The sequence below is a fragment of the Scatophagus argus genome, chromosome 20 (genome assembly GCF_020382885.2).
Source record: "Scatophagus argus isolate fScaArg1 chromosome 20, fScaArg1.pri, whole genome shotgun sequence".
Classification (NCBI taxonomy): Eukaryota; Metazoa; Chordata; class Actinopteri; family Scatophagidae; genus Scatophagus; species Scatophagus argus.
Window position 1 is genome coordinate 20011391 of NC_058512.1, and position 18291 is coordinate 20029681.

General features: G+C 37.0%; 1 protein-coding gene across 4 annotated transcripts in view; it reads right to left on the reverse strand.

The window, feature by feature from the left end:
* Positions 1-383: 383 nt before the first annotated feature.
* Positions 384-18291, reverse strand: part of tpm2 (tropomyosin 2 (beta)) — a 30019-nt gene continuing 12111 nt past the window's right edge. The window contains exons 3-9 of one of the 4 annotated variants that reach the window (XM_046375172.1): positions 11776-11909; positions 10488-10605; positions 9792-9862; positions 8680-8755; positions 5872-5934; positions 5669-5738; positions 384-1069 (exon numbers count right to left, since the gene is read on the reverse strand). In XM_046375172.1, the coding sequence (XP_046231128.1) occupies positions 987-1069; positions 5669-5738; positions 5872-5934; positions 8680-8755; positions 9792-9862; positions 10488-10605; positions 11776-11909 (615 nt within the window). In that variant the 3' untranslated portion in view covers positions 384-986. Of the gene's footprint in view, positions 1070-3627; positions 3988-5668; positions 5739-5871; positions 5935-7181; positions 7258-8679; positions 8756-9791; positions 9863-10487; positions 10606-11775; positions 11910-18291 lie in introns of those variants that run through there. The other 3 variants (XM_046375170.1, XM_046375171.1, XM_046375169.1) reach the window with 3 other exon arrangements.

The following is an 18291-nucleotide window of genomic DNA, read 5'->3' on the forward strand; positions in this document are numbered from 1 at the left end:
TGACAGTGGCAGCCCACTGCTCCTGTGTGTTTCACTGCATGTAATTTGCTGGGTGTTGCATGTGTGTTCAACTAAGGATGGGTTGAATGCAGAAGACAAATTCAGTGTGTGTATGTAATATATATATATATATATATGTATATATATATATATATATATATATATATATATATATATATATATATATATATATATATATATAACTACTTGTGTCTGTCTAACGATGAAAAAATTATTCACAGTAGTGAATAACTTTCTGGCAGAGTGGTTATCAAAAACAGACATGTTGTATGTATGTTTCAGATATGTTAAAAATACAGTCTTATTTAACAAATGTACTTTCTATTCACAATATATAAACCCTTTATTCAGAGTTCGAGGTCAGTATCACAGATTCCAGAGCTTTATTTATTTTATCTTTTAAGATGGACAATCACTCACACACTTAAATTTCTGTTAATTTGTTCTCTACCAGTTTGTTGTTGAAACTTAACAAAGGGAAAATGTAAAAAAAAAAAATAGAAAAAAGAAAAGAAGGTGCATAGACTATGTTGCATGATGGAGAAAGGTTTGTCAGTAACTGTTATTCAGTGCAGTAGCAACTACGACTTACAAGATACATAAGTAAACAAAGAAGAGAAATGCTTCTGATCTTGACATGTTGACATAGTTGTGCCAGTGAGTGATTTTCTAGTGCACACCAGATACTTACATACATGCAAGGAACTTTTTAGCAATAATAGAATAATTTCTGATTAATTATGATTATAATTATACTCTTTTCTTGCTCATATCACTTCATAGATTTACATGTTAACCACTCCTCACATTTACTGTTTTTCTTTTTCTTTTCTTTTTCTTTAACAATAGCAACCGTTGATTTTACTTTAAGATTCCATTTGTAAGGGCATACTCCGGTGGTTTTAGATTTTGTCATGCTCTGTTCTATCCTTTGGGTTGTCCCTTGTGTAGCTCTGAAGATGTCTTTATAGATTGTTGAGCTCCAGAAGGGTTTGGTCCAACACCTGATGCATGTCCAGGTTCTCCTCTTTGGCTTGAGCCAGTTTTTCTGAAAGAGGAAACAAAATCACAGGTGAGCTTCCAAATACATCTCTTGTCTGGGATTGGAGGTAAAGAAAATCCAGAGGCTTTCTATGCACAGACTGTGCATTGATGTTTTGTCAAACAAAATGGCATTAAACCAAAGGTGAGGTATTTAAATCACTCCACACAGTCCAAAACACAAAGACATTCAGTTTATATTGATATACCTATATAACATTTAGCCATGTGTCCACATCTGTCTAAATTCATTCTGATTATCAGGCTGAGTTACCTTTGGTAATTGCTTAAGAAAGACTGTGAAATACACCATATAGACAAAAATATACAGACCAACCTCTTTACACTGACACACCGCCCCTTACTTCCAAGTGAAGAGAAATCTTAATGTTTCACCATGCCAAGACATTTTTGGTAATGCTATGCTTTCAACTACAGTTTGGGAAAGGCCCTTTTCTGTTCTAGCACCGGTGCACAGAGCAACCTGGCAACAGTGGCAGGGAAAATCTTCTTTTTAGAAGGCAGAAACCTTGGATCAGTCCCTGGCTCTAGATGGGCAGTCATTTGCCTTGATCAGTTGGGTTGTGAAAAGGTAAAAAAGGAAAAAGAAATCAGTAAATTACGCACTTAACCTTTGTGCTTCATGTTACTATGGGCTAGAGCTATCTAGGTTGTACAGGAACAACAAAAGGTCCTTTTTTTCCCACTTTTGATTATTGGAGCATTTTAACCCTTTAAATGTGAGTTTGTTTACATAATGCCACCAAAAGAAAAATAATTATTTTTTATACACTAAATGATAAGGGATTTATTATTTTTCTTATCACAGTCTGGAATATGTCAGCGATAAGCAAAAACATTGGTTTTATTGTATTATCATGATTATTATTAACATGCACAAACCCGCTTCTTCACATACACACACACACACATACCACTCTGATATTCACGTAAACCCAAACTCAAACATAATTTCATTTGCAATTAGTTGCCTTGTTAGCGGTTCTGAGTTCGTACAGTGCCCCCAGAGGAAACCAAGAAACCAATTTGCGCCATAGGCCGTATAATGGAAATGGCGCCATCTAGTGGACAATCACAAATTTAAAGCCAGAGCACTGAAATGAAAGTCTCATCACATGGAGTGCATAGTTTCATGTTACAATGACCCTGTGGTCAAAAATTGTGGCATTAATGGGTTTAAATTGATTTTTTTTTGTCCCAAACAACCTTTAGAAAGTCGAAATGTTCTATAGACATTGTCTAGGAGATGAAGTTAAAATTTCAAAAATCCCTCCAAAATACTGACATTGAAGCAGCCAAAGTTGTCAAAGAATAAAAAAGTGTAAATGACAAAAACTACTCCAAAGTGACACAGGATGTTTTATTTCCTGGTACAATTAATGTGTAGATAGCAAAATAACACATTTTGCATCAGTTGTTACAAATAATATGTTATAAGCTCTACCCTAACAGTCACAGTCACAATCATGTATGCTACGTTACTGGCCAATCACATGGCATATCCGCCCTCAGCGGTACTGCGTATTATGCACAGATGATTTCTGTAATAGCATTTAAATAGTCTTAAAAAAGTGCAGAACTATAATTTAAAGCCAGGAATCGCAAGAAAATGCCAAAATTTGCCAGTAAAGTCATAAAATCTGAAAAAAGTGTCAGCAAATTGACAAGCCTTGATAATGATGATCGGGTGAATAGAATGTTTTCTATTGATTATTTTGCAATAAGTCTGTTTTAGTTTATATATTTTATCTTAGATAGTGACGTTTAAGCTTCAAATTCAATCAGAAAAAAAGTCTTGATGTCAGGTCTAACCAGTGTTTTTTGTCCAGAGGCAGACCTTTCAGGACATGTACAAAAAGTCTCGCCCACTCATGATTCACATCTCAGAGAGAGGAAATGAGTCAATGCCTAATATTCTTATCAATCACTCATACGGTATGGTATGGTTCTTAAGAACAAAGCCTTTTCTTAGCCCTTAGCTGTAAGATTGTTAAAATATTATTCCATTCTGTCTGACAGTGGGCGGCACGGTGGTGCAGTGGTTAGCACTGTCGCCTCATAGCAAGAGGGTTCCAGGTTTGAATCCCGGTCTGGGCCCTTCTATGTGGAGTTTGCATGTTCTCCCTGTGCCTGTGTGGGTTTTCTCCGGGTTCTCCGTCTTCCTCCCACAATACCAAAAACATGCACATTAGGTTAATTGGCTGCTCTACATTGCCCCTAGGTGTGAGTGTGAGAGTGTGTGGTTGTCTGTCTTTGAGTGTGTTGGCCCTGCGATTGACTGACGACCAGTCCAGGGTGAACTTCCAACCCCATGATGTGTGAGTTGAACCTCAAAGGTAAATGTGAACTGAGATGTACTAACATTTAAATTAACGAGTATCTATTCAAAACTTTAGGAAGGGATGAAAAAGGTCAACTGAAATATATATTTACGAGTGGCTACAATTATGTTATGAATGTTATCAACCATCCATAAAGTGTTTATACAGCAGTTGATGCCATTTAACATTTACAAAAGTAAGAAGGTAAGACTGGAAGCAGACAGAAAAGTCAAGAGAGCTTTAATACATTTATTACAGAGGGAGAAGGAACAGGTTTACATGAAAATTTAGATAGAGAGGACATTAACAGAGTGAACCAGCGGACACACAACAGTGACTTAACCTGTAAAATGACCAGATAGATCTTACTGAAGAATTCAGCAATTTGCATCTCTAGAATGACCTCCCCTTAAATCACTGTGGAATGGAACAAAACAACAGCAAGCAAGTGGAGAAGAGTTCAGACAAGAAGAAGAATCGGACAGGAAGTGAGAGAGCAGCTACAGTGTAGTCATGTCATTGAGGGCCAGGTCCAGCTCCTCACTGAGAGCTTTACCCTTCAGCTTCTGAGCATACACTTCATCTGCAGGAGGACACACACACACACACACACACACACACACACACACATACAGAGAGACAGAAAAAGAGAGGGGAAGAGAGCAAGATGAGGGCCAAGCATAGAATGAAAACAGAGTGAGTTAAAGGGACAGCAAGCAGAAAATTACAACAAAGAGAAAATTAAAACAGCACTGAAACTGTCAACTCTCAGCTAGTTTCTACAGCAAATCAAGCACAAATTACATCTAAGTAACTCCTGATTTCTATAAGCTGGGTTCAGATACATACAAACGGATCAAATCATGCAGTATTCGTGATGAATCCTAATACTCCATATACCCAAGTGCATGCTGTTTCTGACAAAAATGATCATAATCAGACCAGACCTAGACAGATGAGGTCAAAATTTTACATATGCTCATCATGTTCTTGAATTTCATGTTAACATTTGGCTTTCATTGTTTTTTTGTTTTTTTTTTGGACTGGACATCTTCAGACTAGACTCAGGTTTGCAGCTGACCACATGTCCAGTAGCAATGCCTTCTGGAGGAAAGTCTTATGGTCAGACAAGATGAAGATTGAGCTCTTTGAACACAACGGCGAGAAGTATGTTGGGAGGAGTAAAGGTGAGGCATTCCACCCAAAGAACACTTTACTGACTGTTAAACATGGTGATGGTAGCATCAGGCTATGGGGATGTTTTGCTGCCAGTGGAACACGTACATTGCACAAAGTGGATGGAACAATGAAGGAGGACTACCTCAGAATTTTTCAGCTAAATTTCAAATCATCAGCTAGACAGCTGAGGCACTGGGTGTTCCAACATGACAACGACCCCAAATACACATCTAAGATAGTTCTGGAATGGATAAAGCAAGCTAATATTAAAGTTTTGGACTGGCCTACTCAAAGTCCTGACCTCAATCCTATTGAAAATTTGTGGACTGTGATTCAAAGTCGTGTCCATGCCAGGAAACCAACTAATTTAACAGACCTCTATCAATTCTGCCAAGAAAAGTTGTCAAATATCAAACTGCAAATATGCCAGAAGCTCATTGATGGCTACCAAAAGTCTATGTGATGGGTCTATGTGGATGTCTTATGAACATTTATGAATGGCCCAAACTGTATAACCATTTGTATGTATGGTCTGCCTATCCAATTCAACATATGCAAATGCACAGCAAATATAGCTGAATGCATGTATAATATAGTGCAGTATAAAGTTATAGAACTGAGTGGATATCAGACCACTTTACTTCACACAAGTTTTTAGGAATTTCCTACTGCATTCCATTAGGTTTAATACTAATGATAATCCTTAATGGAATATCAGTTTATAGTCAAACAACGTGTCAGTGGTGGAAGAAATACTAAGGTCCCTAACTTACTTAAGTCCAAATAGTAATACCACCTGGTTAGAAGTAAATGTCCTGCCTTAAAAAATATTGGAGTAGAAGTGCATAAGCATAATCTGCAAACTTTTAAGTCTAACTAAAAGTACTTAGTTCGGCAGAATGACTTGTTTAAGTGTTAAAGGAGATTACGAAATATTGTATATCAATACTGTAAATCATTCTGCCCTCAATTTAGTTCCAGTAGCCAAGTAGTCAAGCTGTTTGCCACTTTAGCTGGACAGTAAGCAGCTATGTTATATATGTCAGTGGAAGTTCTGGCAAAGTCAAGAGGTGAATGTTGAATACCTTCCAAATCATCGATGGTCTTCTCCAGCTTGGCCACAGATCTCTCTGCAAACTCTGCACGAGTCTCAGCCTGGGACACAAGAAAACCACAGGACATGTGTCAGTACACAGTCTGACATGTATTAATGTTGTCTCTCTGTTATTTTACAATAGATACACTAATGCTGTAACACAAATTAAAAAAAAAAAAAAGAAGATCAGACCTCTTTCAGTTTGTCAGTCAGAACTTTGATTTCTTCTTCGTATTTGTCCTCCTTTTGTGAGTACTGAAATCCAAAAATAAAAAGGTATTAATAAAGCACAATTAAAATAAATTTTCAACTACAGGATTATCTACTAAAAGGAGACGGACTTCGCACATCAATAGCAAATGAAATCCGTTGTTTTCCTTAGGGAGATTCTTTGAATATTTTTAAGACAGACATTAGGGACAATTATGCATAATTAGATGTGAAACACAAAATTAACAATCAGTGTTTCACATCACAGGATTAATTTAATTGTTGTTATACAGTAAGATTAAGCAAAATTTGCATTATAGTTCCCTATGCTATATATGAAAAACAAAAACTGTATCAGCTAATGACTAATAACCATCTCCCATCCAGCTGACAATGAGTGAGAGGTGGCACACAAAGACAGAAAATCACACACGCTCACACGCTCGCACACTCACACACTCACACACTCACACCCAGGGGCAATGTAGAATAGCCTAATTAACTGGATGTGCATGTTTTTGGGACTGTGGGAGGAAGCCGGAGTACCCAGAGAAAACCAACGCAGGCACAAGGAGAACAAGAGGCCCAGACCTGGACTCGCACCTGGAACCCTGCTAGCTGTGAGGCAACAGTTCTAACCACCGCAAGACCGTGCCACCCTAAATAATCATCATGTCACAACAATAAACTTAATGTACTTAAGGAACATACAATACTAATACAGCTGTAGGTCACTTGAATCTTGTCATTATATTACATTAACCATTTGAAGTATATTTATTATTGTACATTCAACTCACAAGAGTGTCACTTTTTTTTTCACAGCATTTCCAAACTGCAGGATTAAAAAATTATTTTTACTGATTCCCCCGAATTTCCACTGTACCATTTAATCTAAACCACAATGGGAACTGAAAATATTTCAGTCAGTTTAAATTTTGAGTCATGCTGTACAAAACCTAAACAGAACTGAAAGGTTTCATTGTAAGGACAGTCTATCATGCCAATGTCTGCGACCTGAATATAATGATAATATATGAGAAGCTTAAAGTGAGGTTACTTGTTAGCTTAATTGCTAACATGGTGTGACTTTCTGTCTTGTCAAATGCAGAGCAAAACAAATCTTAATGTGTTCAGGGACCTTACTCCTCTCTACATCTCATACATGCTGGTGAATGGGCATCAGTGAGTGTGTCTGAATTTGTTTCATGAGTTTTGTTTCATTTTTAAGCGCTACACTTCACAGATTAGTACGGACAGCATACATTCTGATTGGCCAGCTTTTACTTTACCTTCTCAGCCTGAGCTTCCAGTGACTTCAAGTTGTTTGTGACATTTTTCAACTCTTCTTCAAGATCACCTGATTTACTGAGCAATGAAAGAAAGAGGACAAGCAAGAGAAGAAAAGATTTGAAGGGCAGAAGAGGAGAGGGGACACCCTGACACTATTTGAAGGACCATGTTGTCTTACTGAGAGACAGAAGAGGGAGATCTGTTATCCAAGTGATCTGTTTATATCAGACTCTGAGTAAGACAAAGAACAAGGTCAAAATCCAAGGGAAAATGTAGACAAGGGTTAAGTAGTCAGCCAGGTTAGAAATTAACCTGGGTGGATGGTGGATTACAGCCAAAATTATAAGTAAGTCTGTTGTTATTCTGTATTTTTCTTAATGTCGACAAACCACATGAAAAGACCAACCAACAATTTGTTAGTTAATCTCTGAATACTCAGTACTTTCTTAGCCCCAAGCCCACTTACTCCTACTAAAATCGTAAATCTAGCAAAACACCTCACAAATCTAATTTTTACATCACTAAGGCCAGAAGTCCAAAGTTTTGAGTAGTTTTTAGCAAGCACTACTCAAACAGGGGGTGGATCTCTACAACAACAGAGCTCTATGGCACAGAGGAATAAGATGTATCCTGCTGACAGGTATTGTGAATATACACATAATACTTACCAGTACTGGCAGGATACATTCAAAAGCATAGTTTCCATTGTGCACAGCAGCCCCACTCATTATTTAAACCCCCTTTGCAGTTTTACTTCAACACCCAGTTTGATGTCCTCACTAAAATCTCTAACAGTGCCCTCCAATTGGAAAATTGCTATATTTCAGAGAACACAAGAGGAGACAAAAATGTTCATACACCAATCTAGGTCGCATTTAAGTATTAACATATACTCCCAGTAGTACCTTTGCTAAATACATGATAGCTGTTGCTACAGCTGGTGGAGACTGTAGTTTTTTTACGTGGCCTGAAAGAAAACTATGCAGATAGTACTCAGAGTTGAAAGATTTTTTCCACCTCCTCTATATGTTAGTTCTCTTTAAAAAAAAAGAAAAAAAAGAAAAGAAGAAAAAACAGTTCTGTATGCAATGGAAATATCATCTACCAGTCAAAAAGTGGTTTTAAATGATGCACTATATACTGAAAAGAATATTATTATCGCAGTCATATCATCAACATTATCATTAATATAAATGAAAATAAAACATTATATTGCAGTTTTTGCTGTTTCATTGTGCCTGTGTACTTCTGATAATCAAGGCTATGACCTCACATAAATCCACTGTGGCTTTTAGGTCTTTTCATGGGATTTGTTGACAAGAAAAACAATGTAGAATATGACCAGATTCATCCATTCAGTAGTGCTTGAAGGATAATTCATAGAGCAAGAGTGCAAGTTCGTCACAAAACAGAGAGAGGGACTGAGAGTCTGCAGGTGAGAGGAGCAGAAGGCAGCAGGTCACAATCAGACCTTGTTGGAGTTTGTACTGTAAGTACCTCTTCCTCTCCGCACGCCATGGACTTCAAATTCTGGTCCATTAGCCTGAGCTCCTCCTCCAGCTCCCTCACTCGCCTGTGGGGGTTAGTCCAGGGGGTCAGGAGTGAGAGGGCACAGTGGGCACGGCAGCCACAACAAACAAGTTCCATACAGGCGGTGATGGTGTATTCAGGCATTGCATCACATAATAAAAACACACAGAGAACACACATGCTATTGACGTGTAGAACATTATGATGTCACAGTGAAGTTGGCCTTTGACTCTTTCAATATAAAATGTCACCACTTGTCCCCAAAATTCTAATACTTTCATTCCCCAGCAAGTGGACGTTTGGGTAGCTATCCCCGGTGTGCATTTATAAAGTATCATTGTACAGAATTCTGTGTAAACTGTAAACACAGTCAGTAAAGCTGATAAACAGCTTACATAATGTTTAAATATTTCAGTTTCATCTCTTACATTTTATTTCTTGTTCGCCCCATCATTTCACCAGCAGATATCTCTCACTCCTGGTCTGAAGCTTGTTTGAGGTATGCACATTTTCACAGCGAATACTTGTTTATGTGTGCACGGTGTTTGCGTGTACACACATTATAGATCTGGCCCTTGGTCTATCTGTGAACAGTGTATATGTTATGCCCTGCACCTTATGATTCATACATGGCTATATGACTATATGAGAGTAAAGTACTTTGTACTTGTGATGATTAGGATCAGAATTAGAATCAATTAGTCAATCAACAGAAAATCAAACAAGAACAACTTCATAACTGATTAACCATTTAGGTCATTTATAAAGCAAAAATATAAGATGTAACTTCTGGCTCCTCCAGAGCCCAAATGATTAATCAGTTTATTGAAAAGAAGAGTATGTTAATTGACAGTGGTCATAAGTTGCAGTTGTGAAGAGAATCATTATGATTTATCTGTCCATGCAATGTTTACATTTCCCACTACCATCAACATAAACACATCAAAGACGAGTGAACGTGTAAAGGTCACATGTTGTCATAGTAGTGATCACATGATCTCCACTGACAGTGACAAAATGAATAATACACAGTGGCTCTGGTGTCAGTGTGAGCTGTTCTGGTGCAGGTGTTGACTTACGCCTCAGCCACCTCAGCACGCTCCTCTGAACGCTCCAGATCACCCTCCAGGATCACCAGTTTACGTGCAACCTGCAAACATTCAGCACATGCATACATCTCCTACAAACCCAACAATATTTTGAGTACAGTACAGTTTTATTTTCATGCTCTGTTATCATTTATCCTTATTGACAATATTACTGTGTTCTGATTTTATACTGCAAATTGTACTCATTGTGTATAATATGTACTACATTCAGAGAGGGAACAAAGTCATTGTTTTTCAAGTGCAAATCATGAGTTTATTACCCTTCTTTCACCAAATGCAAGATAATTAAATTAGTTTGTTAGTATATTTCAAGAACTAATAAACACTATTTAAATTTTGTGTTTATTACTTTAACACCAACTTTAAAATGGGTGTGTCATTCCTATGACACAATTAAATCATAATTTCATAACGTATAATAATTAATTACTTAGCAAAAACAGACTGCACTGTCAGATTACCTAATGTAAAGATTTAGATGAGATAATATGTCAGTTTTGTTTTTTGTTTTTTTTTTAGCATCCCTCATTTAATTACTTTTCCAGTGAGAACACAGTAAAGAATGAGTTCGAGGTATTACTTTGTGCTGTAGAACTTAGACAGGGCTTACGTCTTATATGTTTATAATGTCATGCAAAGACTATGGCAAACGAGTGGTTGCTCCACCTCTTCATATTTGCGGTCAGCCTCCTCAGCGATGTGTTTGGCTTCCTTCAGCTGCATCTCCTGGATCTCCATTTTCTCCTCATCTTTTGTTGCTCTGTTCTCTATGACCTTCATTCCTCTGAACAGACAACAATAAGGAGTTAGTCAGAAAGTACATAATATTTTATATGTGTGATTATAGTCAGTATTCTCACTCTGGGGCTAACTATAACATTTACCTACATCAAAGTCATGAATAGTTAATTTCGGATAGTTAAATGCTGGATGTCCAGATTTACTGTGTGTTAGTTTGAGATAATTTAATTGAACGCAAATTTATTTGTGGGCAAAAATGAAGGGATTTGATCTAGATTTTGATACAGGAGCAGTGCAGAACCTCAGGAATACTTGAAAATGCAACTTATAAATACAAATTGAACTTCTGTTGTCACTGTCTAGCGGTAAAGTCCCAACAATAGCAACATCATCAGCATGTTAGTTGTTCCATTCAAAACCTCCATATACAGAGAGTATGCATTGGTCACCTTTTTTTCAATGTGAGCTGATGACTACACATGGGGAGAGCTGCGGTGCCAGAACATTATCTTAACGTTTTCAGAGATGTCACATCATTGATAACACAACATCTTCAGGAACTTCACACCCAGCCCAACAGAAAGTATGAGTAAATTCCAGGCAGTGTGCAACTGTTGCAGGCCACTTGAACCTTTTTTTCAAGGCCCTGTAGAAGCACCCTATTCCAAAATATAATTTTAATCCCTACTGACTTACACTTTTGTACATTCTTCAACAAATTTGCAACCTATCAAATGATCACAAAATGACTAACATATAGTAGTCAAAATCTTATTTCACTATAGTATTGCTGATTGTTTTGTAAGACTGAGCAAATTCATCTCATTTTTATGGTACCTGGTACCCCCTGCAGCTAACTGCAACACAAAATCTTGAATTTCCCTCGAGATCAATAAAGTATCTATCTCTCTATCTATCTATCTAAACTCAGCTGTCAGTCAAGTGCTTGATTTTGTTTCCAGTCCCTCAAAGCATGTAACGGCTGCTTTCATTAGATGTTTTAGCAAAGCTGTTGGATCACTGGAAGGTAGAGTATAAAAGAAATGTACCTTCAATGACAAAATGAGGTCATGTACAGTTCAGTTTCTTTGAAAACTGAACTATGTAGACAAGTAGTATGGGGCACTTTTGAGTTCCGTCTGTCTGGATACATTTGTCTATATATAGTGTATAGGACACCGAATATTAGGTGGATGGACATGGGGGTCTTCACCTCTCACTCTCGTCTGCAGCTTTCTCTGCCTCTTCCAGCTTCTGCAAAGCAGTAGCCAGTCTTTCCTGAGCTCGATCCAGCTCCTCCTCCACCAGCTGGATACGCCTGTTTAGAGATGCTACTTCTGCCTCAGCCTGTAGACATGCACGCACACACACACACACACACACACACACACACACACACCAATATGCTATAGATAAGAGCCTGAAGTCACATTATAGCCATAATGACAAAGAATAATTGCTCATTTGGCAGAAACCTGTAGAACAGTAGGAAAAAACAATTACGGTAATACATAAATTCACACACCACTTCAACAACAAAAATCAATAAAACAATTTCAGTAATATTTGATCTTAATTTCATTCAAATTGTCAAAATGGTAAATATGGCTGTATTCCTACTGAAAGGCTTTATGGTAAATTGAGATTTAGTTTGCTGACTAACTGCTAATATGAGACTCTGGTGCAGCTCATCCTTTTGTACAGATAAAGTTAGCAATACCTGTAGCTAGATATACCTATTCCAATGAGACTGAGATCACGCTCATAGTGATTTGTGGTTAGTTTAATTTGTAAAATAACGGTTTGGGTCAGTGGAAAGCAGAAGAAACAAAAAGCAAGAAAAATTTTTTAAAAAAGTAGTAAAGTCCACAGAACGTGAGACCTTTGGGTCTCTTTGCTTAAGAGTAAGAAGAGGAAGGAAATCATAAAAGAAGAGTGAGTCCAGAAGCACGAACAACGTCATGATGATGTAACAGTCTGACATGTCGCCTCACTGTTGCTCAAGAGCAAGCCTACTGTGCACGGCAAAGCCTGCTTGATTCCTCAGCAGCACATTCGTCTGATCAAATAAGATAAGACCTTACATATGGATAATAATATCAATAAATCCAATTTACGTTCGTGTCAAATGCATTTTTTTTTTCAAAAAAGTTATTATCGTTATAACATCAACATTTTGTAACCTGCAGATGTGATTCTATATCTAACAGCTGATTTTATCTGGTTTTCCGTCTTTCCCAAATCGCAAATTGAGCGTAACTAGGCTGTTAGTTTATTCATAAATTTTTGTAGTGTCCGGTCAAGCGTTCCTCAGAGATTTAGTGTGTTACCCTTCCCCTGGCCTGCCTCTCCATGTCCACCTCCCCCTGCAGGAACTCGGCTCGGTCCTCCGCCTCGTACGCTACTTGTTGCAGCGTTAATATTTTTCTCTTCACGGAGTTTATGGTTGTTAAAGCCGCCATCCTGCTAAAACTCAACGTCGCTTCTTCCCGGCGTCACAGTGTTTCCGTGGCAACGGAGTCAGAGGTAGGATGAATGCATGATTCTTCCGGTTACAATTCCAAAACAGATTATTGATAAACTCTTATTCTGTATTAATCACTCGTGTATAATAGCAGAGCACTCTGTTGTAGTTCATTAATAGACTTTAGTACAATTTATAATTGAGCCTGCGCGTAATCCCCGCCACCCACAAATATTTATGGATGAATCCTGAGCGCCATCAAACATATTAGGACACTTTCAACTCAAGTAGCTAAAAGTCCAAGACGTCATATCAAAGAAACTCTAATATAGGAAGAATTCCCACTCTCTTACACTTCTGGTTATGTAGCGGCCGCTCGCGAGATGGTCCAAAATGAAAGGGGGTTTATGGAGCTGTAGCACTAAAATGTAACTTTTATGGTGGAAAAAAAAATCTGCTGAGTTTCATTATGTCTTCGGCATGAGCAGTTTTTTTGATGAAATACCCTTTTGTATTATTATTTAAGTATTTACGGCATACGCCCCAGTTTACGGCAATCGCCATTTTGGTTTCACGCATCAATCAAGCACAAAATTTGTGTTTTGCTTTAACCACGCTTCTAACGTCTAGTGTAGCTATTGTTAGGAAAATGCACAAGGACTAGAATATACAAAGCCGGAAACGTATTATTGTGGTTATGTTCACGTATTGATAATTGAATTTAGCCTGCCGTAACCTAACGCTGCTAGTCGTAAATCTTTAACCGACCAATCAGCATACACTAGCAGAACGGTAGCGCCATAGCGCTTTATAGGCAAATAGGTCTGTCTTGAAAAATGAACAGGCATTAGTATTTTTCTTTTCAATCCTGACATATAATCAATACCGTATTTGCAAAAACTAAAATAAAATCTGGATGTTTTTGTCTAGAAGTAAGTTAGCCACTTAGCTCCATTTACTCCCTCGCGAGTGCCCCCTAAGTGAATTGCAGCCACGATTCGGTACAATGGGAGTGGACAGGCTGTCCGTAGAAGGGCTGTAACCATACCATTTTTTTTTTTTTTTTTTTTTTTTTTTTCATTTTTTTTTTTTTTTAACTTTATTATTGAAATATTCAATACAAGGCAGTTATTATAATGAACATACATACAAACAACAGAACGTCAGCCAGGGGGTAGGCTACTTAAACAAATGCAGAAAATGTAGAGCACAAGTGATATGTTTTCATAGCTTTCTTATTGTTAGATTCACAGATACTTTCCATATACTGTTCTGTTTCCTTTAGAAATGCAATAAAGTAGGGGTTTGAGTGACTAACTTTGGCTTTGTGTATGTGATATTTACCCAATATAATTATTAAGTTTATGACATATAATTCCTTTTGTTTTTTACTTTTAACATCATGAACACCAAAAAGTATATTGTTCCATTGTAACAGGAAGTCTGAGTCAATCTTCAGTTTGATGTAATGCAGTACCTCCTTCCAGAAGATGGCAGTATAGTGACAGTTCCAGAACAGGTGCATCATAGTTTCAGGCTCAGATCCACAGAAAGAACAGTTCACACACACATCCTTCCCAAATCTTATCAGATAGTGTTTGGTAGGATAGTATTTATGGATTAATTTATAAGACACTTCTCTAACTTTGTTGGTAATCAAATATTTGTAAGGAAGATTCCATATATGAACCCAGTTCAACCCGTTAACAATATTAGACCAGTACTGGACAACATATGGGGTAGTGGTAATATCAGATTGAAGCAATGATCTAATAAGACAATTTTTTTTTTTAGTTTTGATAGAGAAACACATTTGCCCCACTGATGTTAATGTGGGGTCTAAAGGAGGACAAATTGGTTTTCCAGCACCTCTTAAAAGAGTTAGGATACCAGAAGGAACGGCATCCATTACAATTGCAAAGTCTTTGGGGGTAACAGGAATACCATATGTTTGAAGGAATTCTGTATAATTTAGCAGATTTCCTCTATCGTTGAGTAGCTGGGTAACTAAAATGATGTTATTATTAAACCAGGAGTTAATAAATAAAGATTTGTTTTTATATTTGATATGTTGATTATTCCAAATAAAGCATCTATGTGGAGAGAAGTTGTGTTTATAGATTAAGGACCATGCCAACAGCATTTGCCTATGAAAGTTTGATAGAGTTAGGGGAAGTTTTTCTATTTTATAATTACATAGTAGCACATATTCAAGGCCTCCAATGGTAGAAAAGATATATTTGGGTATGAAGTTCCAAGTGGAAGTAGGATTATGTAGAAATTGCTTTATCCAGTTAATTTTAAAAGTATTGTTGAGGGTGGTGAAGTCAAGAAAATTTAAACCACCAGAGTCATAAGTATTCATAACAACAGATTTTTTCACATAATGCGTCTTATTCTTCCATATAAAATTAAATAATAGCTTATCAATGGCATTGCAGATCTGCTTTTCAACAGCCAGGGGAGTAGCGGCATAAGTGAGGCGAGACAACCCTTCTGCCTTTGTTAGTAACACTCTACCTTTCAACGATAGATCTCTTTGAAGCCATTGGTTCAGTTTTTTCCTTGTCTTGTCTATAATCATATTAAAATTTTCAAAGCATCTATCTGTCTGATTTTTAACAATAGTAATTCCAAGGTAATTGAGTTTGTTTCTAATAGGTATATTATAGATCGTGGATTCACCGCAGTCTTTGAGAGGAAACAGCTCACATTTTTTCAGGTTTAAACAAAGTCCAGAAGCTGCAGAGAAAAAATCTATTGTATGGATAGCAATGGGAACCTCCGTGGCATTTTTTAAGAAAAGTGTAGTATCATCAGCCAGCTGACTTATTATAATTTCTCTATCTGCAATAAAAATACCTTTCAATGAGCTACTTTTTATATGAGTGGCAAGTAGTTGAGTGCATAGGATGAATAGATAAGGGGAAGCAGGACAGCCCTGTCGTATGCCCCGCTGTAAATCAAATCTCGGGGAAGTCCCATTTTTTAATCTGATGGAGCTGTTTCCTTTTGAGTACATAGTTTTGACAGCTTTACAGAAGAAATCACCAAAACCAAAACGTTCAATTGTTTGAAAAATGAAATTATGTTCTATGGTGTCGAATGCCTTATAGAAGTCCAAAAAGAAGATAAGACTGTCGTCCGAACATAGAGAGGAATAATCAATTAAGTCTAAAACAAGACGAATATTATTGGAAATATGTCTCCCTCTCATAAATCCCGATTGGGTTTCATCAATAATTGGGTCCAAAACGCTCTTAAGTCGTTTAGCAAGAACAGAAGCAAATATCTTGTAATCAGTGTTCAGGAGCGAAATAGGTCGCCAATTATCAATAAGTAGGTGGTCTTTTTTAGGTTTTGGGATTAAAGTAATCAATCCTTGTGTTAGTGTAGGAGGTAAAGTTCCTTGTTCCACACTCTCTAAAATGACCTTAAGTAAAAAGGGAGTTATATCTTCAACAAATGTTTGATAAAATTCAGCAGAAAGACCATCGACTCCAGGAGATTTGTTTTTTTTGAGGTGTTGTATCGCATGAGTGACTTCCTGTAAAGTTATAATCCCATCACACATCTCTTTGTCATCTTCAGTAATTTTAGTGATGTTATTCAAAGAATTAAAAAATAAAGTTGCTGACTGATGACAATATTTGGTCTTATATAGCTCACTGTAAAAACTGGAGCAGAAGTCTGCAATTTTACGAGGATCATCAGTTAGATCACCATTAATGTTAAGTTGTTGGATTAAATTAAGCTTCTTGTGATGTCTTTCGAGGTTAAAAAAATAAGCTGAGTTCTGTTCTCCTGCTTCGATCCACTTTTTTCTTGATCTTACAAAGGCACCTTTAGCCTTTTGCAAATATATTTCATTTAATTTAGTTTGTACTGAGATCAAGTCAGAGCGCTCCCTTTCTGACATATCAGCAGAATTTTTCTGAGATAGTGAAATTATTTTAGAGACTACTTTTTCTTCTTCTAGTCTTTGGTTTTTGGAGAAGGTACTTCCATAGTTTCTTAAATACTGGGCAGTTTTAAATTTCAGAAGTTCCCAGTTGCCACCATAAGCATCTTCAGCATTTGCTTTATTCCAAAATTCTGCTATTATCCTCTTTATGCCTAATTTGACTGCCTCGTGATTTAAGAGAGAGCTGTTTAGCTTCCAGTAAGCAGATCTATAGACCTTTGTGAAAGCAGAGTGTAAGGGGATAAATATGGAGACCGCCTTATGATCAGTTAGTGGAGTTGTAATAATATTAGCTAATATTTTATCAATGTTCAGATTGTTAGAAACTAACCAAAAATCAAGCCGCGATTTCCTGGTGGCATTTCTGTTACTCCATGTAAAAGCATTGGTGTTATAATTTTGGTGTCTCCATACATCAATTAAATTAAATTTTTGCATAAAAGCTTTCAGGTTTTTATTAACTGTAGCAGGGCTGCGTGGAGGCCAACAGTCCAGATTGTGATCAAGTATCATGTTAAAGTCTCCCCCTATTATTATACCTGAGATAGGAAAGTTACTAAAAGCATTATCAATATGGTTTTCTAAAGTTTCCAGCATTGTATTATTATCATTGTGCGAGTTATAGCCGTAAATATTAACAATTGCTACTATGATATTTTCAATATCTATCACTTGAAGGATAAAATGGCCTGATGGATCACGAATAGTTAATAACAACGACCCTGAAAAGTTATGGTTTAAAGTGGTAACACCAGCAGAATATTCAGAACCATGAGCCTGCCACAACTCATTACCCCATTGGGATCTCCAAAATTTTCCATCATCCGGAACTGAATGTGACTCTTGGATAAAACAGAAATCAGTTTTGTGCTTCTTGGCAAACAAAAATAACGCCTTGCGTTTAACATTATTTCGTAACCCCCTGGCATTAAAAGTAACAATGGATAAGGACATAATAATAACAATGAATAGAACAAAATATGTCTAAGGATAGAATAAACTCAGATAATATTATCCTTCTGAACAGGAGCTGGACCATCTCAGGTTCTATATGCAGTGAAACATACAACATGTAAATACAAAGAGGCACTTGGGTTTTCAGAATTCCCCTCATCTCATTAACTCTGAGGTATCACCAGTGTAACATGAAGTGGGTTATAACAGTTAACTTGCATAATCTCAGTATAGTCTTGTTAGCAGTAATGTGATTATCATCTTCAGGTAGTTGGAATCAGTTCAGTTCCTTCTGCAAAGGCTCTCCCTCCGATGTAGTACGCCGTTTTTCCTTGTTCACGTGCTTT